General features: G+C 41.6%; 1 protein-coding gene across 2 annotated transcripts in view; it reads right to left on the minus strand.

The window, feature by feature from the left end:
• LOC129763490 (unconventional myosin heavy chain 6) overlaps positions 1-27,605 on the minus strand; it is a 75,082-nt gene that overhangs the window by 20,378 nt on the left and 27,099 nt on the right. Inside the window, exons 3-8 of one of the 2 annotated variants that reach the window (XM_055762621.1) lie at positions 21,634-21,696; positions 4,452-4,559; positions 3,412-4,377; positions 2,178-3,343; positions 1,646-1,693; positions 766-1,317 (exon numbers count right to left, since the gene is read on the minus strand). In XM_055762621.1, the coding sequence (XP_055618596.1) occupies positions 766-1,317; positions 1,646-1,693; positions 2,178-3,343; positions 3,412-4,377; positions 4,452-4,559; positions 21,634-21,696 (2,903 nt within the window). The remainder of the gene's footprint in view (positions 1-765; positions 1,318-1,645; positions 1,694-2,177; positions 3,344-3,411; positions 4,378-4,451; positions 4,560-21,633; positions 21,697-27,605) is intronic. The other variant, XM_055762616.1, reaches the window with a different exon arrangement.

Raw genomic sequence — 27,605 nt, forward strand, 5'->3', positions numbered from 1 at the left:
CACATAGAAACTATTAATTTCCCCCCGATTCGAAGGCTTTCCGACCACGGTGCGTAGGAGGATTTTGTTGCTTCCATTTAGAAGATGAGAAAATTCAGTACAGGATACAGTTGTGAAACATCTGAATTAGTGGATTTAATTTACATTTTGGTAGTAAATGGTTTTTAAAGTGTTATTAGCATTATTACATAATAAAGATAATTGTTTGTATCCACCAAATTGAAGCTCTCTAACTGCTCTACAATTTCTTCTTTGACACCCTACTTCCATCCTTCTTAATTTCGCTGCAATATAGTTTTGAACAACTCCTGGAAATTATATATTTTCTGTTGAAATATTTAATTTTCGCTTGAAATAAGTCATATTTGAAACATAAAAAATGACTTGGCTGTATATATTCAAGTTTAAAATTGTTAAAGAATTCATAGTAATAAATTGTAAAGATAGATAATGTTAAAGTTGTTAATGCTCTCCCATGAACAGATCAGAAGCAATGCACCGTCCCGTTTTAATCAAATTAGTAACACACAGCGCAACAATGGACCTGATTTCCCTTATTAAAGCAGATTTTCAACGCAGATTACATCGTTCACTCTTTCTGTACAAATCAACAAACTATACAATCTCATCCGTTGTCCCTTAACAGGAACAATCCAATAATTGTATGCAAATGACCACCAACTTTAAACACCCATTGCGCCATAATGGCACACCATTTGCGTCAATCAGTTCAAGCCAAAAGGCGGCGATAAAAACGGTACTTACCCCATCGGCTTCGGTGTGGTCGGTTTGTTGCTTACGACGGTGCTGCTATTGTTATTGTTTATGCTGTTAATATTGATCGGTCCGTTTCCGTTGACCAGCGGCGGCGCGCCTTTACCACTGACATTATTGTTTCTTTCGCACGTCAATCCCTCAATTTCCTGCTGAATGACCGACTCCAGCTCCACGTCCAGATCCTCCACCAGATTGTCCATCTTCTCGCCGATTTCGTCAATGATCGCGTTCGAATTGCCCGTCGGTTGCACCTCGCTGAGGAAAGCGAACAGATTGTCAAGATCAACCGACTCGTTACTCTGCTGGTGAGCATGATTAGCGGAGGCGATTCCAGCCGGGACCGGAGCCGAATCGTCCCCCGACGCACCGCAAGCGATCGCGTTTCCGTTGATCTTTGGCTCGCCCCCAGTGGCTGCGGTGTTATTGTTGTTGTTGTTGATACTGTTATTATTGGCGGCATGCTGTTGCTGTTGGGAGTGCAGTTTCGAGTTAATTTGCTCGGCCATTTGTGTCAGCGCGAGGATCTCCTGCTTAGCGACCCTGCAAAGTTAGGCGGTTAGAAAATGGGGTGGGTGGGGAAAAAAGAACAGAAGCCTTGATTAGCATCGAGTGGGGCCTCCGAGCACACGTGTTCACTGTAAACGTGGCTGAAAGCGCTGAGAGATGGACACTATTGCCATAAGCACTACAACATGATTCTAAAGCTAGTGAATTACCACAAATATTTCGACTCTACACACTACCGAAGTTTAAAAAAAAACCATCATAGATGAATGCATCCCGAATGGCGCGCGCATATCTAATGACGAACTCAAGACGAAGCCCAGCATTGAAGTGGCACTAATCTTAAGCTACGAAAACCACTCACCCCGATTCAGAGATAGCAACACTGTGTCCATCACTACTATTAGGCATGCTTTGTGGGTATCAATAATTTGGGACGGGTTGTTTGTATTGTTAGATTCGAAAAATAAAATATAAAACTCCCAACAATTTAGAAAAACAGAGGGGATGCAAAGATTGAGGTAAAAATGTAAAAAAGAACACACAAACTATTTTGTTTTGTTAGGTTTATAAGTTTACGATATGACGGCAGTTATGACAACCGAAAGTAAAATTAAAAGCAGGACCAAAGTTAAATTCGCAAAGCTGAAAACGTTGGTAAGTTTCAATAAATTTTAGTATCGTCAGTGTGGAAGGAAAAACAAATGAACGAGAAGCGAACACAATGAGAGTGCATGCAAGTCCAATCGAAGTGCCTGTTTGGAAAATTGTAATAGTCACCCAAACTGAATCAACACAAACACTACGAGTTCTTACGAAGAAACTCTTTGAAACGAACCGCACCAAAATACCAACAGAAAAAAAAATCAACAAACACAACCCTACAGAGTACCGACCTTTCGCTCTCCTCCAGTGCCTTCCGATCGGCTTCAGCTTGTGCCGCTTCGCGTTCCTTTCGCTCGGCCTCCATTCGCTCTCGTTTTCGCATCTCCTCGTCTACCCGGCGCATTTCGCGAAGCGCCGCAGCCACCTCCCGGGCGAACACTCCCCGCAGATGGCTCTGTATGACGATCGCGGCTCGCCGTTTCCGAAGGAAATCGATCCGCAACTTCCAGCCCTTGTACGCGTGCTGAATCGCTAGAGCTGCGGCAAAAATCCTCCGATAGTTTCGCTGCTGACTGAACCGCTTCCAGTTCCGCTGAATGGTCAAAGCCTTCGAGTTGATCACCTGTTTACGTGCGTCCTCCAGTGGCTCGTGGACCACACTTCGCAGGAAAACCTTGGTTTTGCCAGTTTGCCACTCGGTGGCCGGAACGTTCAATTCCTTTATCACGGCCAGCGCTTGATCCTTGCTGGAGAGATTACGGAAGCGCTTCGTCAAACACTGGTAGCGTTGGACGAAGTCATCGAAGGTCAAATGCACCGGGAATCCCTCCCGCCGTATGCGGATAATGTCCAGCATTCCAAGGTATCTAAGCTGATCCAGAACCAGTTGGTCGTCGTAATCATTGGGCAGTTTCTGCACGTTTGGTTTGATACACCGCACGTACCATGGATTTGTGCTCTGCAAGACATCCACTAGTGCCTGCAGCTGCTGCCGGAAGGTATCGCTCACCGTTAGCTTTCCCTTGGAAGTTCCCCTCGACACAGTTCCCACCGTCGAAGCAGTCTGCACCTGTTGAATCGACAGCAGGTCCTGGAACGAAGCAATCTCCTGAACGAACGTATTCGAACTCCTGCTCATGTGATCGAACAGCACATCCTGCTGAACGTCCCGATTTTTATCCACGAAGCCTTTAACGGTATAGCTTACGCAGCCGGCATAGTGTCGGATGCCGAATTCCAGCTCCCAATGCCTCCGGTCCTGGCCCTTCACGTACCGTGGATGACTCTCGAACTCACCGTGCAAATTTGTCAGATAGGCTATATCCGAACCCTTTGGCATATGACACTGTTCGGTCAGAAGCTTCAGAATACAGCGCGGTGGTTTCTCAATCAGCTCCAAACACTGCGTATTGTCAGTGAATTGGATGTGATCAAACTTGATCTCTTCCTGACGATACTATAGGTAGACAAAAGAAGAACAGATAAGGACCATGAATTCGATTGAAAATAATTCAGTATACTCACAATATCCTGCTCCAGAGCGAACACGTAATGGTTGAAGAATTTGTGAAGCTTCTCATTGGTATAGTTAATGCACAACTGCTCGAACGAGTTTGTGTTGAAGTTCTCGAACCCGAAAATATCCAACACCCCCAAAAACCGATACGCATCCTGGCCCGGATTGATGCAGGTGTTGATGTGACTTATCAACCACGCGAACGTCCGCGAGTACAACGCCTTCGCCATGGCATGGCGATTCTCGCGTGCCTCCTGCAGCTTCAGTGGGATCTCCGTAATGTTCCCTCGAACGTTTATCTGTCGCGTCAGCAGCACCTGCTCCAGATCGGTATCCTGAAGACCCAGCAGCTCCGCCACGATCGAAACAATTACCCGATCGCCTTCCGCCAGCTGACACCGTTCGCCATCGATGTCGTCGAAATTTAAATTACCTAACCATAATATGGCACTAAGCACCCTGAAGATCCCCTCGATCAGCGGTTGCGAAATTTGGAGCACGTTGAACGCCAGCCGCAGTGCTTCCAGCCGTTTGGATTCGGCCGCATAATCCATGCTAGCCGAGGATCCGGCCGAGTTCAGATACCGATAGAAGGAAGCATCTCGCAGCTGCAGCGACGCGGCCAGTTCCTTGTTATTCCTGCCCTCGGCCACCAACTGGTACAGGACGTGGTAATTCCGCTCGCCCGGACTCTGGAACGTTATCCGCGACTGCTCGAGCAGGTAGTCCTGGATGATGCAACCCTTGATGCACCACTTCGAGTCGAAGCAGACCTGCATAAACTTCCCGAAGCGGGAGCTATTGTCGTTGCGGATGGTTTTGGCATTGCCGAACGCCTCCAGGATTGTGTTCGCCTCGAGAATTTGCTGTTGGACCCAGGTGGATACGTCACACGTGACCGAACAGAGATACTGCAGGATGAACTTGGTCGTTTCTGTCTTGCCCGCGCCCGATTCGCCCGATATGACGCATGACTTGGAATCGGAAATCAAAAGATAGGCTATCATTTGCTTGCTTCCGTTTCAATCATTTGAAGTGAATTTTTTACCTGATTTGTGTTATTATCCCGTATATTTCGATAGGCTGCCTCGGCGAGGGCGAATACGTGTGGTTCCAGGTGACCAAGTTTCTTTCCGTGATACCTGGAAACGAATTCCTGTGAGAATGGAAAAGGGGTGCATACCATAAGTCTGTATACGAAACAACTTTTTAAAAGCCGCTTTAGCGTGTCATTACTACTTAAATTAAACGGTTGTTGAGTTCATTCCTATTTTTTTCAGTATAAATAATGAATGCATCAAACCAGGAACATACATATAATTTCCTTCACGCCGCATAGTGGCACATGACGGCATCCGCCTGTTCCCCTCTCAGTAGCAGGACCCAGTTTGGCTCTCCACCCAACCAATGCTGTTTATGTTGCTGTCAGGTGGAAGCCAACAGCGAGGATGAGGCGATGTAATAACCATCCCCTACCGTACAGGAAAACAACCCCCAGACATCACCGGTTGATGGATGATGGCACGAGGCGAAAGCAAAAGCTAGCGTTTCCCTTCCTTGCTGACCTATTTATTCGCATGTTGAACAGAATTAATGCGCTATTGCTGCTCCCGCTGCAAGGATATACGTGAGCAAGACATGGATGGATTCCAGATTGTGGCGCACTCAACAGGCGTACAGAATCGCCATGCTGTCTGGTCGAGAAACCAATGGTTGACCGATTTCGTCCGAGATTTTCCTGGCAGTGTTCCAGATGGCTTATTAAGGATCCTTAACATGTTTTATCGCAATACGCAAATAGCCGTTGCTCGGTGTTTTGAATCGTGCAGAATTGTTTGTTCGAACACTTGACCGAAGATTACACTTCTGGTAACCAAAGTGTTCCCGACGAACTTTTAGTTGCGAGTGAGAAATAAAACAACTATAAAAATGAACGATAGAACAAGTTCAGTCAGCTTCCGCCATCGGCCTCCGCTTATACAACTTTGTTTTGTTAAGCCTCAGACAGAGTGCTTGAAAGTTTGTCCAAACAACAGAACAACAACAAAAAGTGATTTCAGTATCACTCGGTGTGAAATGAAGGAGCAGCTTGAAGAAGATGTACTGAAAATGACCGATCCAATTACTGACATTGTTGGCTTCCGTAACAATGGAGATACTGTTGTCACACCCCGTTTTGATGAAAAATAAGATGTCATCGAGCAATACAAACTACTTTCGGCAGAGCTTTGGAATTCGACCAAAACAAAATAAGGATTGTACTCCAAAAAAATGCAGCACCTTCATTTGTGCATAACTTTTTATTGCATTGGTAAAATTGATGCAATTTTGGGTAAAACTAGTTCAGAGTGTAATGTTTACATGTGCAAAATTTCGTCACAATCTGTCGAGTGGTTATCGAGATGGCTTCCAAGCAAAAAGTGCTTCGATAAAAAAATATAGGCGCGGTCGTGAAAAATCCAGGTCAGTCTCAAAGGTGGATCGCGAAACAGTTGGGAATTGACCATTCTACCGTGTTTCGTGTGATGAAATCGTTCAAGAGGAAGAAAAACGAAAACGACCGACCCCGTGAAGGCAAGGAAGGCGAGAAATCACTTCATACGCAATCCAAACCTTTCGTTTCGGGACGTGGCCAAGAAGGTGAATTCTTCCGTTTGGTTCCTCATGTTTCCAAGGTAAGGAAGGTGCCGAAACTGAACCGTTCAGCAGAATACGGTGACCAAATCCCGCACCAGGAAGCTCGTGTACCGCGTGTACTTGGTGCAGCCGAAATGCACCGTAATGAACGATGAGACGTACAATTAAGCGGACGATATTTTTCAGCAATGACACTCTGTTCTTCGATTGGCAACTGAAGATGAAAATTCGTTTCACTGCGATTGCTGCAGCCACTACCGCCACCACAACACAATCGATTTCGGATTTTCTGTTACCGAAATGTTCTACATAGGATAATTTGTGGATTATTCTTTTGGGAGCATTGGGGAAGATGTTTTTGGGAGAATTGGAGATGTAATTTTGTTAAGAGATACTGAAAAACTACTTGGATAGTCAATAAGATCAGTGTTGCTGTGTCGCTTTAGACAGCGATCAATCAACAGTACATGTAAATGCTGCGACTGGGTGTTAATTTGAAAATGTGGGCTGCGCCCTCAGTGCAGGGCAAGTTTGCTTACATTACCAGCCGACTTTCGCGTTGGGGTCGTTGTTTTGCCGTGCTTTTTGAACTGCGAAAACATGTAAAACGAAGGCCATTACTCGAAGCAGCTTTTCCCAGTTAGAGAATCGCCCGGAGGTGATCAAGGGCCTTATTATTCCGAAGTGAAAATTGCTCCGTCACAACCCTTCGTTGGTTTGTAGAATCAGTTTTTCCATTCGGCCACTGATCCCCCGGCAAGCTTTGAAACTTCGGTCCCCGAATTCAATGACTCTCTGTGTTAAAACATGACCTTTCTCTCTCATTTTGTGGCCTTATTTACGGTGTTGAATCTGTTTACTGGTGGTAGCTTACTATATTTCTCGCTGGCATTCTAAAATCAAATTGATTATCAACCTCTCCAGTCTTGGTGCTGATACTTTGCGGACAGTTTTATGATTTAACTGATAATAACTTGTGGGCGTTCATAGAGCGTTATGACACCGCAACACAGCAATCGAGTAGGTTTTTCTACATTACTGTACTCGCACCCAGATGTACTTGTGTTGTAGTTGCTAGTACACAATGGCCACTCCTCGAAGTCTCCGGAGAAGATTGGATTGTCCCTAGGCATCAGCTTTTCTTCAGATAGTTGTTCTGGGGGAGGTTTATGCACTTGCCGAAGCGAAGAGTCTTTCGTTCCGCGTGAGTTTTGTGAAGTTCTAGAAGTTCAATTTTCCGTTGAGCGGGAAACACGCGGCTACCCATGAGCGCGTGACCTATCGCCAAATGTCATATCCAGATTCCGTTTCGTCGGATGTAAGGGATCCTTCAATCGTGCGAGTTCGCCTCCATCTGACCGTGACTCAGAATCTTTTTTCTGTTCTCTTGATTCTGAACGGTTCTTCTGCTGCAACAGCTCACGAAGCTGTTATTAGAGGTTGCGAAGGTTGTGGCGATCAATCTTTGTACCACTAGTGTAGTTGCAATTTCAGCTGAGTCTTCTTCTACGCGCGATCCTATTGCTCCTGTTTTGTCCGAGCAGCCAGCATGATCGAGCAGCTGCATCATCGGCAATAACGCAGAGTTCGAGTTCCTTCCTAGCATCTTCACCTTCTTGTTCATAGCACGAACTGCTCGTCTAACACTTTTGTCACTTCTCAGTTTCTTTCGGAAAATCAAAAATGTTTGGAAAATTTCAAAATACGATTTCAAAATACTGTGGGCGGTCAAAAAACAAATCTGCCTCCAGAAGCATTAATGTTGTTTTTGTACAACCCTCCAATACTACGGCACAAGGCTGGACCTTCAAAAACTTAAAAATAAACTTGAATTGAAGAAAACATGGTTGGAAGTGTCTAAACATATTGAACATGAGGTTGCACAAAACCTAATGAGCGGAATAAGGGCAATGCCGCAAACTTTTGAGATTGGGAGAGGAGATGTTCTACATTCAAAATTGATTTTTAGCTCATGTTTTGTCATCCCGATTTATTACATTAAATGAGCCTAAAAATATTAGAAAATGTCATGACTCTCAAATACTGGTGAGCAGTTGTATAATATATATGGTACATCAATATAAGATCAATACGAGCGAGCGAAACAAGAGACAAATAAGTTTTCCGCATACTTTGCCACATACACGGCCCAGACCAAGATCGATATAGCTCTTCTTTATACTCACTTTCCTACTTCATTTTATAATCTAGTGCAATATTATCACGGATTTACTCAACAGCATCATTAGCTATGTGGATAACGTAGTTGTGTAAAACTGCCTTGCATTCCAGCCGGCCTTGGTTCGATCCCCGTTAACGTTGTTTGGATATCATATCAAGTTTGTTGATATCATTGATTATGCAGGGGATTCCGTTCGTCCGATACGAGAAGGATCTGTAGTCAGGTATGGGCAAAATCGCATCGAAATTCAACAACACTCATTCACAGATAAAACTCACCCTTCTATTCTCCGTTTATGCCTCACTTTATTTGAGACAGAAAACATTCCCCTATCATCTTCGCAAAATTCATACTCGAGTTAAACGGAAAAATACTGTCTCGATTCCGCTCATCTACTCTCAGAGAATTTTGCATGCTCTCAGTTGCCTCTCGAAATGACGTTAGATGGTTATAGAATCAAATTTGGAAACTTTTGCTTGAGCCAGCGTAAAATCATTCGTTTTTCACTCAATGAGCAATCATTGATCCTCGATCGCGGCAGTAAAATATAGGTAGATTGTTGAATTCGAGTTGTTTCCTGTGCGCTATTACAATGCCTTTTTTTTGTTTCTAGTATAAAACGATCTAAGCCAACGCAATAGACCATATTAACGCAAGTTATTGGCGAGCGCGAAGGTAGATTCGTGTGCACTTGAATGCTGACAAGGAAAAGAGTACAAGGGAAAATAAAATCATACATACACACAGATTGAGTCTATTTTGACTCACTCGTTATTTTGTTTCGTGTGATCCTTCCAAAGGAGTATTCATTAATTGAATGTTGTTTTCCACTCTTTGTTTTGTTATGTTCACTCTCAGTCCCGAAAGAAGATGGTCGGAGAATGAAAAATGAGTCATCGTGCAATCTCACGATTGCTTGCTGCATTCTTTTCGCCATGATTATTCCAAGCAGATACAAGAGTGATTTATAATTAGGTGTGGAGAAATAAGCGAATGAACATTTTCATACCTGTCTGTAGTATTTGAGGCACAACATATGCCACCCATCGTTTGCCTAGTGAAAAATGTAAATAACAACGCTCATACCAAGCCATTCTTCATATGTTATGAATGAAACAATGTAAAATTATGTTTTTCTAACCTTTGTAGCGTAGAAAGAATACTAGAAACCGGGATACTTGTTGAAAAATTCGGATTTTTGTAAAAAAATTAAACGAAATTCAAACCAAAAAAAAAACAAAGGCATCTGGCTGTAAATCTAACGTAAATTCGTCAATAGTAAACAAACTTGCTTTTCTAAAGGATCGCCATTGATACTTGCAAATATACTACTACTTAATGTACTTACGGTACATATTCTCGAACTTCATCTGATGACGAACAATACATTACGTTGCTAAATGTTTAACATTAATGCACAGCACCCATAAAATAATAACATTCATAAAATATATGATACGGAAAACATGTGTTATGAATGGAACCGGGGCAAAGAATCTTCAAAAATCTATTAACATTTAAAAATCTTGACATATCGCGTGATATGGTATACTTTTTATTCGTACTTGGTCGAAGAAAAAACAAAAACAAAGGTAAGAAAAGGGGGTCTCCGTAGCCACTTGGTTACGCGTTCGCTTACCAAGCGATCGATCGTGAGTTCAAACTCAGGGCCCTCAATTGACCATCTTTGTGTTGTTATAGAATAACTACGTCCACGCAACCATCATCAGCGATGGAAATCGATCCACGGTGGAACAAAGATCGATTTATCCATACAACTGCTCTGCTCTGCAAGAAACATCGGGCTGCTGTTCTATAAATAACCCAACAATGATCAATATCAACTGTTTCCGCTGGGGGGTCTCCGTAGCCACATTGGTTGCGCGTTCGCTTAGTAAGCGATCGATCGTGAGTTCAAAACTCAGGACCCTCATTAACCATCTTTGTGTTGTTACAGAATAGCTACGTCCACGCAACAATCATCAGCGATGGAGATCGATCCACGGTCGAAATAAGATCGATTCATCCATACAACTGCTCTGCTCTGCAAGACACATCGGGCTGCTGTTCTATAAATAACTCAACAATGATCAATCAACTGTCTCCGCTGTCCGGTGGTCCAACTGGATAATGGAAGAACAGAAAGAATACTCTTACGCCTAAATGGCTACTGTGTGAATGTACCATATGTAATGGTATAGAAGGAATAGTGGCGAATGGCAACTATGTAATGTGCTAATTATAGATATATGGTATCCATGTGACATGTACACGATTAAAAATTCGGCTCTGTTACAGCTAAAATGCTAATGAGCCTTAAATAAATAAATGGGATAAAAAAAAAACTGTCTCCGCTGTCCGGTCTGCTGAACAATGGAAGATCAGAAAGAATACCCTTACGCCTAAATGGCTACTACTGTGTAATTTACCATAATGTAATGGAACAGAAAAACTTAACGCCTAAATGGCTACTACTAACTACTGTGTAATTCACAATTTATAGAAACATAAACATATGTACATGTACACGATTAAACCCGGCTCTGTTACAGCTAAATGCTATTGAGCCTAATAAATAAATGGGATAAAAAAAAAAGATAAGAAACCAGTCTGATGGTAAGAAGAGTCTGTCTTTCTTAAGAAAGAAAACGAAAAATTATAAAAAGAGCGAAATGAATTGAACCACCGGCAATTTTGCAATTCTGCGTCTGCCGAATGTAAAGTAGATAAACTCAATCACACCGGATTTTCTCACCGTTTAGACCCAATTATTTTATTAAATCCACTACAAACAAACCGTTTAGGACAAAAGTGGAACGCTTAGCATAAATTATTACATCGAGGGTGAGAACATTTTAGCCCCTTAGTGCCCCTGTTTTCCTTTCTCTGGAGCTAAACTTCTGACTTAAGAACGTACTCGACCTCTGCCAAGCTCTTCTAAGTTTGTTAGCATATCTGCAACCGACGCAGTTTGCGCTTCGCTTTATCTGAGCTTCATTAATATTCTGAGCCCTAATTACACGTGAACCGCAGAACGTTTAGAACAATTACATAACATCTAAATCACCGCAAAGTTTTATGCAAACTTTCTCACGCTAAACACCACCGCCGATGGGTTCTTGTGGTGGAGGAGGTGGACCACACCGAAGGCGGTGCAAACAGTGTCCCACCGCCTGTGGTTGCCCGGGGGGCAACACCATCATTAGACTGGTGACTTATATTTTATGTGCACTGTTGCGCTTATGCAGCTAAATACGCCTCGATCAAGTGCAGCGCCAAGCGCTCAAAGCGCGCCACTCAACCCAACAAGTGGAGGGCCGATTAGGAAGCGATTATTATCATCTAACAAGCGTTGTTTGGTCGGGTGATTGATGCATTATGAAAGTGTAATACAGTGCCCCATTAGCGTTCTCATAGTTTGTTCCGCGGAAGCCCCGTGATTCATGGTGGAAAAATTGCTACCTTAGCCAATGAGATTGACATCTACGAGTATATGGCGGTAACAAGTGCGATTCTACTACGAAACAGCGAATAAAGCATTCCTCGCACTTTAGCATTTTCGCAAACGGTGTCCGTTTGTATTTCAATTATCACACCTCATCGAACACGAAACACACTAAATATGTTGCCGTGAAAATGTGATCCCATTTCGCGTGTTTTGCTGGCTTGGAACAAATTGATTAATTACTAACCTCACTTTTTGTACGAATGCTCACAGCGAAACTTTTCGTCTAGTCGAGGCGTGGCGTGAAAAATAATAACATGCTGGAGCTTTCGTGAGAAACAAAAAAAAATCCGCCATTTGGATTCCCTTCAGAATTGTTCTTTTCTTTTCTGGTGTAGTTTTATCGAGAAACTCACACGCTCGTGAACAACGTAGAAGTGTTTTATTAGTGGTAATAAATTTAAACGTCTTCATAAACTATCTCCGTTTCAATTATTTTACGAGGGTGGATAGGTTCATATGCAAATGCGATAGTAAATATAATGTCTCAAAAAAAGCCCTCCAGTCCAGGTAGTAGTTGTAACCGGCAGAGATACCTTCTTGGATCTTGGTACCGAGGGGGAAAAGGTCAAATCCGAGGAGTCCATTGTTCTCGATGGGCTCACATCGTGGGAAACGCAGAAAATGGGAATCGTCGTCATGTGTAGCGAAGCGTTTGGCAAGGAGAGAGAGAGAGAATGGCGAACCATTTTCCATTGTTGATTTCTATCTTCGCTGCTAATTCGTCCGACATTGTCCGTCCGGCCCAGGCGCTGACAGCGTCTTATTGTTGAGAAACCACAGATTGCCGTTCGTTATCGTTAGGAAGAATCAAATCAAAGGTCGGACAAAGGATTGTTTTTAATTTAACAATTTTTCGGAAAATTATACTTCACTAATTTTATTAAACTCTATTGTTTGTTTTTTTTTATGTAGCGTGGTTGCTACACTCCGTCAAACTTCTATAAGATCACCCTGATTCTATTTCGTTGCAACACAAACAGTTAGAATTTCAACAAGATACATTCATACATTGTTGAATGCTTAGAATAAAGTATATTAAACGTCAATTTCGTTCAAAAGAGTTGTTTGTTTATTTATTGTGCTTAAACAGATAGTTTCAGCTGTCCAGTTTCTATAAGACCATTTCAAAATACATAAGTATTATCAATGAAAAATTCAAAACGATAGTGCTGATTTACATGTCAACAATTGGCAACCTTGCCATTGCCTTGCCAAAACCTGGAAAATTCGTTTTGGAATACTATTTACCAAATGCTGCTGAACGATTATCTCGATATTTTTTTCCATGTTTCCGAAATTGCGACCTTGAGCTCTTCAATCGTGGTGTACCATTTCCCCTCAGTGTAGATTCTGCATACATGGATCCTCCTAATATTTTCAACAGGATTCAAGTCTGGAGAGCGAGCCGGCTTTGTTTCCTTGCTGGTGTGAATATGATGTGATATGTGAATTTTTTTGTGACGATATCCACGCAAAAACGGTAGGAGAGAGGATTCCAGAACATGTATGTAATCCTTGAATGATGTGAAAGCTATCTTGAGCTTTCCAGTTGCACAGAATCCCGCCCGAACCATGCACGAACCTCCAACAAAATTCCTGGTTGAAAAATGCTGTTCCTTCTTCCGCAAATCACGCCAGTACCCGTTGAATCCATCAGGACCATCCTAATTGAACTTTTTTTCGTCAGTGAAGATGACCTATACATTGAAGTTATGGTATATAGCAAAATGTATTCTTTTTGGAAACATCCTTCATCGCAACATACCATGTCCCACTGTCGGTTCATGTGAGCTTTGGCAAAACTCAGACGTCTTCCGATGTGAGATGGTGTAAGATGAGGAGCTTTAACCTTTTAAACCCTCTTTATGTGAGGATTTTTTACCGAAACTTGACGAATTGTCTCCCGAGTAACATTTAAATTGAAATATTGCTTTATTTGCATAAGCGATTTTGAGGTAGTCGATTTTGAGGTAGTCGAAGCTGTTCTAGCTATTTCCCGCTTATTCCGGTCAGAGAGCTTCGATTTACGTGGAGCTCTCTCCTTCTTACCGTATCTTTGAGGATTCGTCAAATAATTGAGCACTACTTGATAGGATCGTCTAATCCGACAAGAAATTTCTCTGATACCAACATTTTCGTGGTGAAATGCATCGATTTGTCATTTTTTTTTCTCCGTGAGTACTTTTCCCTTTGGCATTTTCCAGATTTATTGATCAAAACAACTAAAACAACGAAAAAATGTAACTGGTCTTATAGAAACTTGACACTGGAAAAATACAAAAAGTCACAGGAGGGTTGTGTCCGAGACACAACCGCATGTCTGACGTAGGATTCCGTTAGGCTATCTGTTACATGCTGATTTTGGATATGTTTGAAAAATTACATTGTTAAACTTTTCGATAGTGATTTGGTGGCCCTGAAAAGGGCCGTTTTGTCTGGTTGTTAGGTATTGTTTGTTCACTGTTCGAGTGATAATGATAGAAAGATGGTGATTAGTAATTTGATGGTGCGTATCACGATAGAAGATGCCTAAGTGAAATGAGATGAAAGCCGCCCTCTGTGGCCCTGGACTAGGTGGCTACTGTGTTATGTACGGATAAAATAAGGAAAGAAAAAACCTCATCAATGTAATATAAGATAATTATCATTATCGAAAACAATTATCAAGTTTTCTCACCATAAAAAAAAAGTTTTATTTTTTATAGAGAAAATATATTTGAAATGGAAAAGGTAATTTCATTTATAATTCTTACTTTCTAAGTGTTTACTCATCCCATTTCCATTTTCGCTTTAAACCCAAAGAAATGCGATGCTACATGCCTCAATGCGAATTTAAATTGAACATTGATATCGGTCATTGATATGAAATTTCACGAAGCAACCAACATAAAAGTTCCAAATTTAAATTTTATTTATATTCTATCAAACATTAGTTCTATTCAGTTCATTGAAATATCATTTTTCAATTAATTCATCGAAAGATTCTTATTGGAACGAAAATAAAAAAAAACACTTATCGCTCCCTACTTATTCGCCAGCACGTATGCAATCAGCCATGCCCACGCTAGTTACAATGAGCACTATCCATTTGTGCGCGTCGTTAGTCAAATATCGACCACGAGGTTATCTACATGCTGATTTCCCCCAGACACCTTGGATTTGAAATCTCTGTTAGGAAATACATGTCGGCAGAAACAAAAGCTCCCCCTACTTTCATGTAATTGCAATGCCGATTTCCCCCAGGCAGCTTGGTTTTCATGTCTCTGTTAGGGAATACACTTCGATGGGAACAAAAGTTCCCTCTACTTTGATGTGGCGATTTCTCCGTATCTTCAATTTCGACCAATCAGAACGAGGTATTTCCGTTTGGAGATTTTTTGATTGTTTGCTAGCTAGTTTCATATGATATTAATATATTATCAATTGTGATGAATTGTTATGGAGTGCTCAGATCGATTGATGCAAATATCTCGTAAATCCATCAGGAAATAACTGACCAATAATTGTAAGTACATGAGCCGCCGCATGTGTCGTCAATTTCGACCAATCAGAAGTGGGTATTTCCTTTAGGATAGAGGTTGAGATTTTCCAATTTTTCGATGGTTAGTTTCATGACATATATAGTTTTATTCAATGTAAAAAATTGTTATGGAGTGCCGAAATAGATTGACACAAAAATCTCAACAATCCATCATGAAATAACTGAGCAATAAGCATTTGAAATTGGACAATTTTCACGATTTGCTCGATTTTCGATTTTCAATTTGTACCCCAATATGTTCCCGAAAGACGTAATCCTACGTCAAAACATTCGTTTACGCTCAGCGCTTGCACACACACATATGAAAATCATGCAGTGTATGGTGTGTCACCAATACCAATACACTAGAATATAAGTTGAAGTATTGTTTGTTTACAATGGCACAAAGCAGCCAGATGATCACCTGGTCTTATAGAAGTTGGACAGAGTGTAGATTAGAAAACTGGCAACTTGGTACTCGATGATGTCGATGCTTTGTTTGACACATCCCTATTGGAGACGATAAGTGTGTCGAGCATCAGTCTGGAAGCTGTTCCATACGATAAAGATAGCTCTTCACGAGTCGCAACTAAATCTTCAGGATCGATTGTACACGCAGAATATCGGTCCATCTGCATCTCGGTGAAAATACGATTATTTCAAAAAACCCATCAGAAAAAAATCGTTTTTTTCGATTCATTCGTGTGGAGCACCATTGACTTTCGCAATCGAATGTGCTGAGGAGGTCATTTACCTTGCAGACTTCGGATGCACTTCTCTCGGTTTCCTACCCCACTCAACACCCAAAGGAATACTCATTTCAGTTTCATTTTCATCTCGATTGGCTACATCACACACACCCACATATAGCAAATCAGGGCAGCAGGTTAAAGCATCGTCGTTAGTGTCGAGGGGAATAAACCGTCAGCTCTTATCGTCTTCGCTTGCCTTGCCTCTTGGAAGTGGGTCAAACACCAGATGCTTTGCGGGTTTGCTTGTTCATTATCCCCCTTTAGAAATGAAAAAAAATCCAACTCTGTTAAACAGTTCTTCCATTAGCCGAGTTTCGTGGGAGGAGGGAGATTAGTAGTTCTCTCCTGTGGCTGTGCTCACGGGATTTTCAGCTTTTGGAAAAATTCAAAGAGAAAGGGATGGTGGTTTATCAAACGCTTAGCACTAAAAGCGATTGATTTGGAAGATTACTCTTTTATAGCGCATATGGTTCCAGCATGGGTGGTTGATAAAAGTGAAACTTTGAAACAAACAACGACGAAGTGGCTTCGACTAGGGTGTACTGGTTTTCGCGCTTACCAGAGAAAAGTCTCATTGTGTAGTTTAAGTTCATTAAGTTGACCCGCCCCAAAAAACGAACTTTCAATAGAATCTCTTTTCGTAAAGAAAGCAGAAGATTGAAACATAACAGCTATGAAAAATTAATTTGTTAACACCTCTGGCACAGCTGGAATAGTCATTATTCACACAAAATTAGACCCCCGAATGTATATTTGGACACGTCCAGATAATGAACATATTGTCGAGAGAAATGTTGGCCGACACCTTCCCTCCATCGTTGCATTGTTTCGATTTTTATTGTCGTCAGTGGAATCGTCCCAAAATATGACCCTCCTCTTCTCGCCGTCAGTGGTAGCAGGTATAAGATTACTCAGCATTTTCTTCCGATCGATGCCACAGCTCGGCGCATTCAACAGTTATGCACTTTTGAGCAGTTCAAATTTCGCTTTCATATGCTATAACCCCGCTCGGCACACGATGTGTACGGGGGAATCCAGCTGAACGAAAAGAGTGAGCCACAAAAATGTGTGGTTTCGGTCAAGGTTGAGATCGCGCCGCTTTCAATTTTAGGATCACCCACGAAAACAACCTATTGGTAGTCTCTTTTTGTTAGGTTTTCCTAATAAAGTTGGGTTTATCACATTGGCGGGTAACTCGATCCTGTCTGTAAACGCACGTGTTCGTTCGAGGAAGAAAGAGAAAAACGCTTGTTGAATTATGAAGAATCCCATTTTACAACGTGGGACAACACTCGAAGATTGTGTTTACAAACCAACAGCTTCTTGAATGGCGTTAACATTCCCAGTGGAACTTTTGCCGTCTCAACGTATGTATTAACCTTTTTTTCTTGTATGTGCGCGAACATAAAGCGTTGATGATTTAGAAATGGGACATTTCATTTTGACGATAGTGGTGCTTCCAGTGGTCAAATGTGCAAGCTTTTGACAGCGCTTTGCTGATTGTAAACTGTTCCGGTCGGTTTATTTCTTTTCTCAGTTTAAAACTAACGTGATTCCGAGATATGAATCCAAGTAATTGTGCATAGTCAACTCTAAAAACTGTCAACTTGCAAGCAAACATATGAAAAAGTAGATTTTAACAACATTTCGGGAGTCAATTTCTACAATGTTCCTGGTCGTGACCAGGTTCCCAGAAAATTTGAGTTTGTTTTCGCGGATAAGCTGGCTGAAAAATTTCCTGTGGTAAGAAAACCAGCTTTTTTGTGACGGATAAATCCGTGAATTCGGAAGTATACAAAACGGAGTGCCTCAACAAGTGGATACATTATGTTGGGTTAGGCTTGGATCAGATCTAGCCGGCTAGCCAGCTGACGGATTTCGCGCCAACTCGACCAGATGTTGGGATGACCGTCTCAGAACTTAATGAAACTTTCTGGGCGTGAGGACCTTACCTAATGAAGCAACTTGGCATGCTTAGTTTTCCGAAAATTAACTAGATTAACATATGGAAAGGCCAAATATTTTGGACCATTTTTTTTTATAAAATTTTTTACTCGAAAATGGTAAGTTCTACAAAAAGGTGATATATGGAAACGTTTTAGGAAAACAATTGAATTTTTAGAAAAAATACCGAATTTTCTTACACGGAAAAAAATGTTTTTTTAAAACTAAAAGTCGATTTTCTCAAAACGGTCATTTCAGATTTTAATGAAATGGTAGACAATTATGTGGCGCATCTTCGACGACCTCTACACCAGAACGAAAACGTTGAAACCATCGTTGTGCGGTGGAAATGGAAACTGTATCGGGTCCATAAACTGCACAAATTTTATTGGCAGCTTGAGATGCATTTTTGCCTTTGTCATAGTAGTACTGTAGAATATGTCGGATTTTCTCTCCATTTTGCTCCATATTTGCGACACTATAACTCATGAAAACACTGTCAAGGACTATATTATAGCGCGCAAAAATACCTTTCCAACAAGCTGTAGTATGACTCGATACAATGAATACAACTAGAACTACGCGCTTACAACGACACCTCGCGGAAATACCGTAGGACTTTTTTGACAGCCTAATATATAAGTCAGAGCAAAAAACAGTTTTTTTCATGGTGACCCTAACGTAACTTAGAAAAAAGGCGTTATATCGGTTATTTCAAGAGATAGAGAAAAACTTTGTTCTGCATAGATGTCTCAAATAATTGGAGCTACAACATTGTCGAACAATATTCACCTCTATCTATAAAGATAAGAAAGTTAGATTTTTAATTTCATCGAAAATTTTGGTCACCCTATTTTTGACAACAGCGCTCTATTATGAGTAACAACTTTGTCTAAGACAGTTTTTGTCTAGAGAACAGCTGTCGAGCTCTAAATGCTAAGTTCCACTTAAATGCATCTCCTGGACCATTGTGCAATGGCAGAGATGATTAAACTGTGGAAGAAAGAAGTAGAGGATCTTCTGTAGGATAATTAGATGTCTGTGCATATGCATATGTACCCGGAAGCTGCTCGAGATGGATCCTTTAGCTCCCTGAAGCAAAATTTCAACGTTCGGATTTCACCAGAAAGAACGTATGGCTTGGTAGGCGACTTTCGGAAGCTTGAAGTAGATTAGAATATAACCTTGTTTGCTCGAATTTGTTCTTTGTTTACTGTAGTTTAACTTGTATACTACATTTTTAAATAAAGTTGGATTATAATCTTATATAAGGAACAAAATGCCATAATATTTTCAAACTTATTAGAAGAAATAGCTCACAATAACGAATGAGAAACTGACATTATTCGTCACTGTTTGCACTCCTCGTGGAAGAGTTCCAGAGTACGCAAGTACCACCATTTGTTAGGAAAACTATAATAAATAGTCTTAGGGTGGTTAGAGTGTGAAATACGTGTTCAATGTATTTGAATAACATCAAGCAATAATTTTAATTCATATTTCTACAAATTAAAACTACATTCGGGTATCTTCACGTGATCGGGGGTAAATAGCTTCACGAATACGGATAAATTGTTTTGACGTTTGTTTCACGTCAAGCCAATGTTGCCATTTTTGCGTATGTTGTTTGGATTTAAATCTCGAACAGAGTGCAGAAGATGATCTCCTTCGGGTGCATAATACAAAAGTGGTTCTGGATCGGATTGCGACATTTCTAAACTCGTTTGGGTTCCGGAATAGGTGAGAATGAACTACACAATTGACCCAAACGACTGCCTATCGAGCTAGAAATTTCTGAAGGGGTAGAGTGCTTTGGTGCTTGATCAGTGCTATCGTCAGGAAAGGTCTTTTCGGAAGTCACTTTCACTATTTTTTCCATGAGCATCGACTACAGAAAACATTCATTCTGCAGAAATAGCAGAATAAACACCGAAACAAACGATTTTGTTGACATAAACATCAAATTTGGCTGCGAGCACCTTCGAGCCTATTTACTGCCACGACTCCCTTTAGAATTTTCTTCTTCTTTTTTGGCTTTGAGAGACTTTAAACATTTCAGTTCATTCGCCTCTAGTTAGAATTTTTATACGTATGAATATATTAATATGCAAAATAAACGCTGTCAAATCTCTTTTTCGCAATGAAATCGCATTCAAGTATTGATGAAACGTACCTTTCACGGCCACGCACTGAGTTTCCTCGATGGATTGAAAAAAACCAGAATCGTCGACTCCTAACGTATTATTTCGGATCTATTTTACGTATTATTTCGGATATCTCCAAAATTCTCAGGATCTCAAGGGCTTTTTTAGGATAACTCCAAAATGCCTAGTGTGAATTCAAGCGACTTGGGGCAGCTGAAAAACCAACTTGCATGAACACTTAGAACATCACGCAAATAATTGTATCTATGATGATAATCGCAGCGAAACCATAACGAAAGGAACCTTCCAGGCCACCAGAATCCCAGAATAATTATATTCATCTGGGGACGAACTGGGATCTGGCAATAAGTTCTGTAAAATTTAAATAAATTGCAACTTCCAAGCACTTGATGAGTGTGTTTTATACAGCTTCGCTTGTTTACGCCATTCACAGAGATATATATAGTCTGTTCAATCTGAAGTGATTGAAATGAATTCGTTTCGAAATGTCTTTGGGTAAAATATCTATGAAATATCTATACTCTTTTTTGATTTTGCTGATTTTCTAGCCGATATTGTGGATAGGGCTGAATAAGATTGGAAATCTGAAATCATACTTGCTTACAATTGGTTTATTGCATTTCCTTCACACTTATATCAACCATGGCGCACAAAAGGCTCACGACATCAACACGTGACCTCCGCAAACCCCTCTCGTCATAAATCTCGTGCAATAAAATAAAACCAAATCATCCGGCTGTTAATCTAATTGCGTCTAACGAGGTTCCCGCGCCCTCCACACGCGCGTTTCGTTGATTTAGACAAATCTGGACCAACGACGACAAAAAGCCGACGACGTCTACGATGACTACACACAGTTCAAAGCCCTGGTCCGGTCTTAAGCTGTCGCAATCCTCTGTCAGCACTCTGAGTCTGTCGTCGCCATTCGCGCATCAGCGTTTTGATTATTGTTGTTGTTACTGTCGGCGCTGGAACGACCAATGTACACGGGTCCCACAGCCCTTCGGAAGAAGTACCGATAAAAGTTGCATAAGTTGCATAACCGGGACTCGAGCGAACATCAACACGTTATTTTTCGCTGAATGTAATTTATGAGTCCCCGAGGGCGATGAAGATGGAATAAACAGCGCGATGCCCGAGAATAGTCGCAAGATCGTCTGCTGTTGCCAGATGAATTGCCGCTTGTTTCGAAGACATCGCCAGAAAATTAATCGTCCTCAATAACATTGTCGTTCCAGCGGCAGCACGAGAAGCAAACCAAAACATCAACTGCAACGACACACGACGAACCGAAATTATTTCGGCACCGAGCGTAAATCACTCCGGATCAAGCCTCTCGAACCCGGGAAGGAAAACATCCAGTGACAAAGGAAAAGCAACATACCGAACACACATATGTTTGGGGCATGGTACCGAAGTCGCTGTAAACTATGTAGAAAGAACGCGGCAAAGATGTGATTCTGGAGAATGACAGCACTAAAGCGGAATTACAGCATGTGGTTCTAAAATTAGGTCCACTTACCTGCGTGTAGCACTCAATTTCCTTGTACGGATTGACGGCGACTAGAATCGAGCCTGTGTAAGTCTAGGAAGGGAAGGTTGGGTTAAGGAAAAATGTACACTCTTTCGATGAAATAAATAACACTGCCGGCTCGTGAAAATATACTAAACCAAACGAAGCGCTGGTGTCAATGACTGTATCTTCAAAGCGTTTCCCCATCTGTTTAGCTGTGTCAGCGGATATACTCTCAAGCGGCTCAGCCTTCAAAGGTTTATACAAGTTATACTAAGTCTCGAAATAGAAATTCTTTTACAGAATATCTAAACCATCCAGCAATTTCCGCAATTTGCTTCGTTAGAGATTGCGTAAGCCGAGAATTAACACAAGCGCAAACTTCTCGAGCCCGCGAACGCACGTAACAAACCGAAATGCCAAAAACCTAAAATTCCATTCATACCGCAGCGAACAGCGAAACCCGCCGCAAGCATACCTGTGGTTGGAAGAATTCCATCCATTGCGGGCAGCATCTTCGCAAAAGTCGACTGAAGCATAAAACGTGAGATAAAATTCCCCCCGACATGACTCATCGTCATCTTCGTCATCATCATTATCCCCATCGGTTCCACTTTGTCGCTTTCCTCTCCTTCTCTGACGGACACGCGTGCATTTATATACTATTCGAGACCGTCATCATCCGTCATACTTTGCATTCACGTCATCCAACATAGCGAGCGACCTTCCGAGTGCCGGAATTCCGTCTCCACCGTCATCGTGGCTCTAATCTCCTATCAACCTTCTTATCCAATTTCGACGAATGCAACTTGGAGCATAATGCTTTTTTGTGTGCACATAAAACACAAAATATTTCGACGTCGAGCTGAGCTGAGAGAGCTGATAAAGATATCACAAAGTTCCGTTACGTCTCGGCAACTTGATTTCGAAAAATACACAATTACGACATCAATGCTGCTCCTATCGTTGCTGCTGTTGTTGGTAATGAGTTTTATGAGGGGGTATGGGAATTCTTGCTAACGATCGACAACATAAAACGTCATCCGTGCAAGTGGGAATTTACTGCTGTCAAAATCAGAATGAATCACTGTTCTGTGTTTACGCAGGGCATATTTTTATGAGCAATACGAAAAAAAAATGCTCGCGTTTGATGTTTTAAGTAACAGTGGAGCAACGCTACGATCTTTATAAACACTAACTGCACTAAAGAGAATGAATGGAACTTTGTTCAAGAATAACATATTAGGCTTTCAAAAAAGTCCTGCAGAATTTCCGCGAGGTGTCGTTGTAAGCGCGTAGTTCTAGTAGTATTCATTGTATCGAGTCATACTATAGCTTGTTGGAAAGGTATTTTTGCGCGCTATAATATAGTCCTTGACAGTGTTTTGTTTGGTTAAGTCGTTCGTGAGTTATAGTGTTGCAAATATGGAGCAAAATAAAGAGAAAATCCGACATATTTTACAGTACTACTATGACAAAGGCAAAAATGCATCTCAAGCTGCCAATAAAATTTGTGCAGTTTCCATTTCCACCGCACAACGATGGTTTCAACGTTTTCGTTCTGGTGTAGAGGTCGTTGAAGATGCGCCACGCTCCGGAAGGCCTGTCGTCGAAAATTGCGACAAAATCGCCGAGAAAGACCGGCATAGTAGCAGCCGTAGCATCGGCCAAGAGCTGGGGATAAGTCATCAAACCATTATTAACCATTTGAAGAAGCTTGGATTCACAAAGAAGCTCGATGTATGGGTGCCACACACGTTGACGCAAAAAGCATCTTTGACCGTATCGACGCATGTGAATCGCTGCTGAATCGCAACAAAATCGACCCGTTTCTGAAGCAGATGGTGACTGGCGATGAAAAGTGGGTCACTTACGACAACGTGAAGCGCAAACGGTCGTGGTCGAAGCCCGCTGAAGCGGCTCAGACGGTGGCCAAGCCCTCATTAACGGCCAGGAAGGTTCTGCTGTGTGTTTGGTGGGATTTTCAAGAAATAATCTATTATGAGCTGCTTCCCTATGGCCAAACGCTCAATTCGGACCTGTACAGCCAACAACTGGACCGCTTGAAGGCAGCACTCATGAAGAAGAGGCCATCTTTGATAAACAGAGGCCGTATTGTCTTCCATCAGGACAACGCCAGGCCACACACTTCTTTGGTGACGCGCCAGAAGCTCCGGGAGCTCGGATGGGAGGTTCTTTTGCATCCGCCGTATAACCTTGCACCAAGTGACTACCACCTGTTTTTGTCCATGGCGAACGAGCTAGGTAGTCAAAAGTTAGCCACAAAAGAGACCTGTGAAAATTGGCTATCCGAGTTGTTTGCCAATAAGGAAGTGAGCTTCTATAACAGGGGTATTATGAATTTGGCATCTCGTTGGAAACAAGTCATCGAACAAAACGGCGCATATTTGACTTAAAACAGATGATTGTAACTAAGTTTATGAACAAATGAAAATTCAAAAAAAAATACCGCAGGACTTTTTTGACAGCCTAATATAACAGAAACTTAAAACATCAGAGCACCTTCTTCTTATCGCTGTCAACATGTTTTAGATATTGAATGTTACTCCACCTGCGAATGACGGATCTCTATAGTAGCATGTTCGAAAAAGAACCTGAAACTATTGAGAACCAGAGCAGAGGGTCCACAGATCCTAGGGAGGATGGTTGGTTATTATGAAAAAAAAAAGCAGTGCATAAACTTCTAATCCACTTACCACAGTGAATCCTGATTCTTACGTCCCCCTACTAACAACTATCCCTTCCTTGATAATCGCTGGGGAACCACACTATAGAGGCGACCCTTGTGGCCTTCGGGCGGCGATAAACATACTAACATTCCATCCCTTCCTATGGTGACTGTAAGGATGTGGCCGGCGTCGTTTTTTGACTATTGAAAGCTCGATTCACCGAAACTTTGCTACTCCCAAGCGTCATCCAGTGTTTTATTTGTGCAATTTCGCCGGTCAGGTCAATCGCGGAGTGCAGCTACGAAGCGTACATTCTACCCAAGCTCAAGCTCATGCATTAAAAAAAATATATTCACTTTACGCATACGGAATAATGCCTCTATTTTTTGTTGCCATGATTTCTTCAGGCTAAATAGCGTCCAAATTTTTCCCACACCAAGGCGTCGTGCACAAATTACGTAACGCGAGAAGGGGGGGGAAGTGGGGGGTGGAAGGTCGAGGTGGCGTTACATACCGTGTATTAGAGATAGGAAATTGCGTTACGTATGGGGGAGGGGGTCCCAAATCCGGATTTTTAGCGTTACGTAATTTGTGCACGACGTCCAAGTTGGAATGATGAAAGTTTTCAAATCGACTGAGATAAACGTTATCAAAGTGTTCGGAGAACATCGTCTGACGACTCATAGGAAGGGAACCGGAAACAGGATACCGCAGCGGCCGGAAGAGAGTGATCAGCGTTTTCAAACTAAATCCTGACCGGGGCCCGAAACATTCGAAAGATGGGAAATGAAAATCGACTCTCCTCTCAGTAGCTTCGCTTCTACTAGAACTACTTCGGCATTCGCCGTCAACCTAACTTGAATAGACTGGAAAACGAATTGACGAGCGTTGAGAGCGAGGATGACTGATGTACTATTCTAGCAAATAATTATTTTGGTTGACGTGACTAAATAATACAAATCTTCCTCTTCATTCAACCTGACCTCAATCCACACTATTACTCCCCCTGACACGAATCTCGTTACCCGCATACACAATTTTATTTTTACGTCCATAAAGTAAAACGAAAACTTGATTTCTGATGCAAAAGAGTAGTTACACCATTAATGGATAGTTATTGTCTACCCACCGTCAACTCAAACCAACGAACTTATTAGGTATTATTAGGTATGCTATAAAGGTCCTCGCGTTACTATTTGTAAATAGCGTGCAAAATTGCGTGCAGTTTGGAAGGAATTCTAAACAAAATTTTAATTAACTTTGTCTCCGAGTTCAATTTTGTGAAAAAACAGAAAAACGGGTTTATATCAACAAAATTCACAAATTTGTCAGTGGTACTGAACACAACATAGCACGCTATTTTATACGTGTGAGTAATTTTCGTGTACGTTGCACGAAAATATAGCTCACCTATAGTATATGTCAAACCACGTTGAACTCAAACATCGATACATGCACCCAGAAAATGGTTTACTAATAGGAGTACCGGTAAGTTTCTTCATTTTTTTTCAAAAATTAATGCCTTTTTCTGCAAAAAATTGTTACAACTTTATTATTCAAAGTATTGCCCATCACTAGTCACAACTTTTTCCCATCTTTCTGATATTTCACGGATCCCTTTGCGGAAATAATCGGCCGATTTGTCGGCTAACCACGAATCGATCCAATTTTTGACTTCATCAAAGTTGGAGAAGTGCTGGTCAATCAGGCCATGTTGCATCGATCGAAAAAGGTACTAATCGGACGGAGCAATGTCTAGAGAATACGGGGGGTGGGATATGACCTCCCATTTCATCGTTTCCAAGTATGTTTTGACCGGTTTCGCGACATGCCGGCCGAGCATTGTCGTTCTGCGAAGTAACTTAATCGTGTCTTTACTCGTATTGTGGTCTATTTTCCTTCAGTACATGGCTCAAACGCATCAATTGTCGTCGGTAGAGGTCTCCCGTAATGGTTTCATTCGGTTTTAGCAGCTCACAGTACACCACACCCAGCTGGTCCCACCAAATAGACAGCATAACCTTCTGGCCGTGAATATTCCGCGCAATCGTCGATGTTGATGCATGGCCGGAGTATCCATACGTTACCCGACGTTTAGGATTGTCGTAATGGGCCCACTTTTCATCACCAGTAACGATCCGATGCAAAAAAAACCCTTTTTTTATGCCGTTGGAGCAGTTGTTCGCACGTGAAAAACGGCGTTTGACGTCCCGTGGCTTCAATTCATACGGCACCCAATGTCCTATCTTTCGGATCATTCCCATTGCTTTTGAACGATCGGGTATGGTTTTCTGAGCTACTCCGAGTGTGTTTGCAAGTTCTTGTTGCATTTGTGACGGATCTTGATCGAGTAAAGCCTCCAGTTCTTCATCTTCAAACTTTTTTGGCGGTCCGGAACGTTCTTCGGAACGTCAAAATTACCATTTTTAAACCGTGCAAACCACGTCTGACACGTTCGCTCAATTGGAGCATGGTCACCATAAACTTCCACCAAAATGCGATGACTTTCCGCAACTTTTTCTTCATATTGAAGTAATAAAGTAACACTCCCCGCAAAAAAAAACACTCTCGTTGGTACGAAACTCGACATACTCGAAGTGGCAACAAATTATGTTGTTTACGCTTCAACTTTTTGACATATACTGAAAAAGATGCGCAATTACAGTAGCTTTCCAACGAATGTCTGGAGATTTGATTCAGTGGAATAATAATCAAGTTACGCCATCAGTTGTAAAATCGAAGAAACTTACCGATACACCTAATAAAAAAGCTACCAAATCTTTGGTAATGTAAACATTAGTACAATGTGCATTGTTAGTTCGATAAGCTCGAGAGCGAAGACTCTGGTCAGATGGTGCACCGATTTACTGGGGAGAACGTGTCAATGGACGCTTGAGCTACTAAAATTCACAGCGGAAACACTTTTGGGGAATAATTTGCTTGATAACATAAAGAAAAAGCACGATGCGACAAGAATAAAGCATAACAACACACGAGGTCCTTCATTTACATTTGACAAAAATCTCAACTCTCCACTGTCAAATATGGTGGAGGAAAAAACATGTTCCATAACATTTAAAGGTTTCTTGTTCTACTTCTATTTTGGTTTTACTTTAGTGTGCACTGTTTCACGGAAGAAAAAATACTCTCTTCTTCTCGCTGCTGGGCCGCTATGCCAATTGAATTTGCGAATTTACGATGCAATGTTTCTCTTCTCTTCAGGGATGGAACATACATATTCTCTGTTAACATTACCAACTGTATGTAAAATGAATGTCTGATGCAATACAC

Source organism: Toxorhynchites rutilus, chromosome 1 (assembly GCF_029784135.1).
Source record: "Toxorhynchites rutilus septentrionalis strain SRP chromosome 1, ASM2978413v1, whole genome shotgun sequence".
Taxonomy (NCBI): Eukaryota; Metazoa; Arthropoda; class Insecta; order Diptera; family Culicidae; genus Toxorhynchites; species Toxorhynchites rutilus.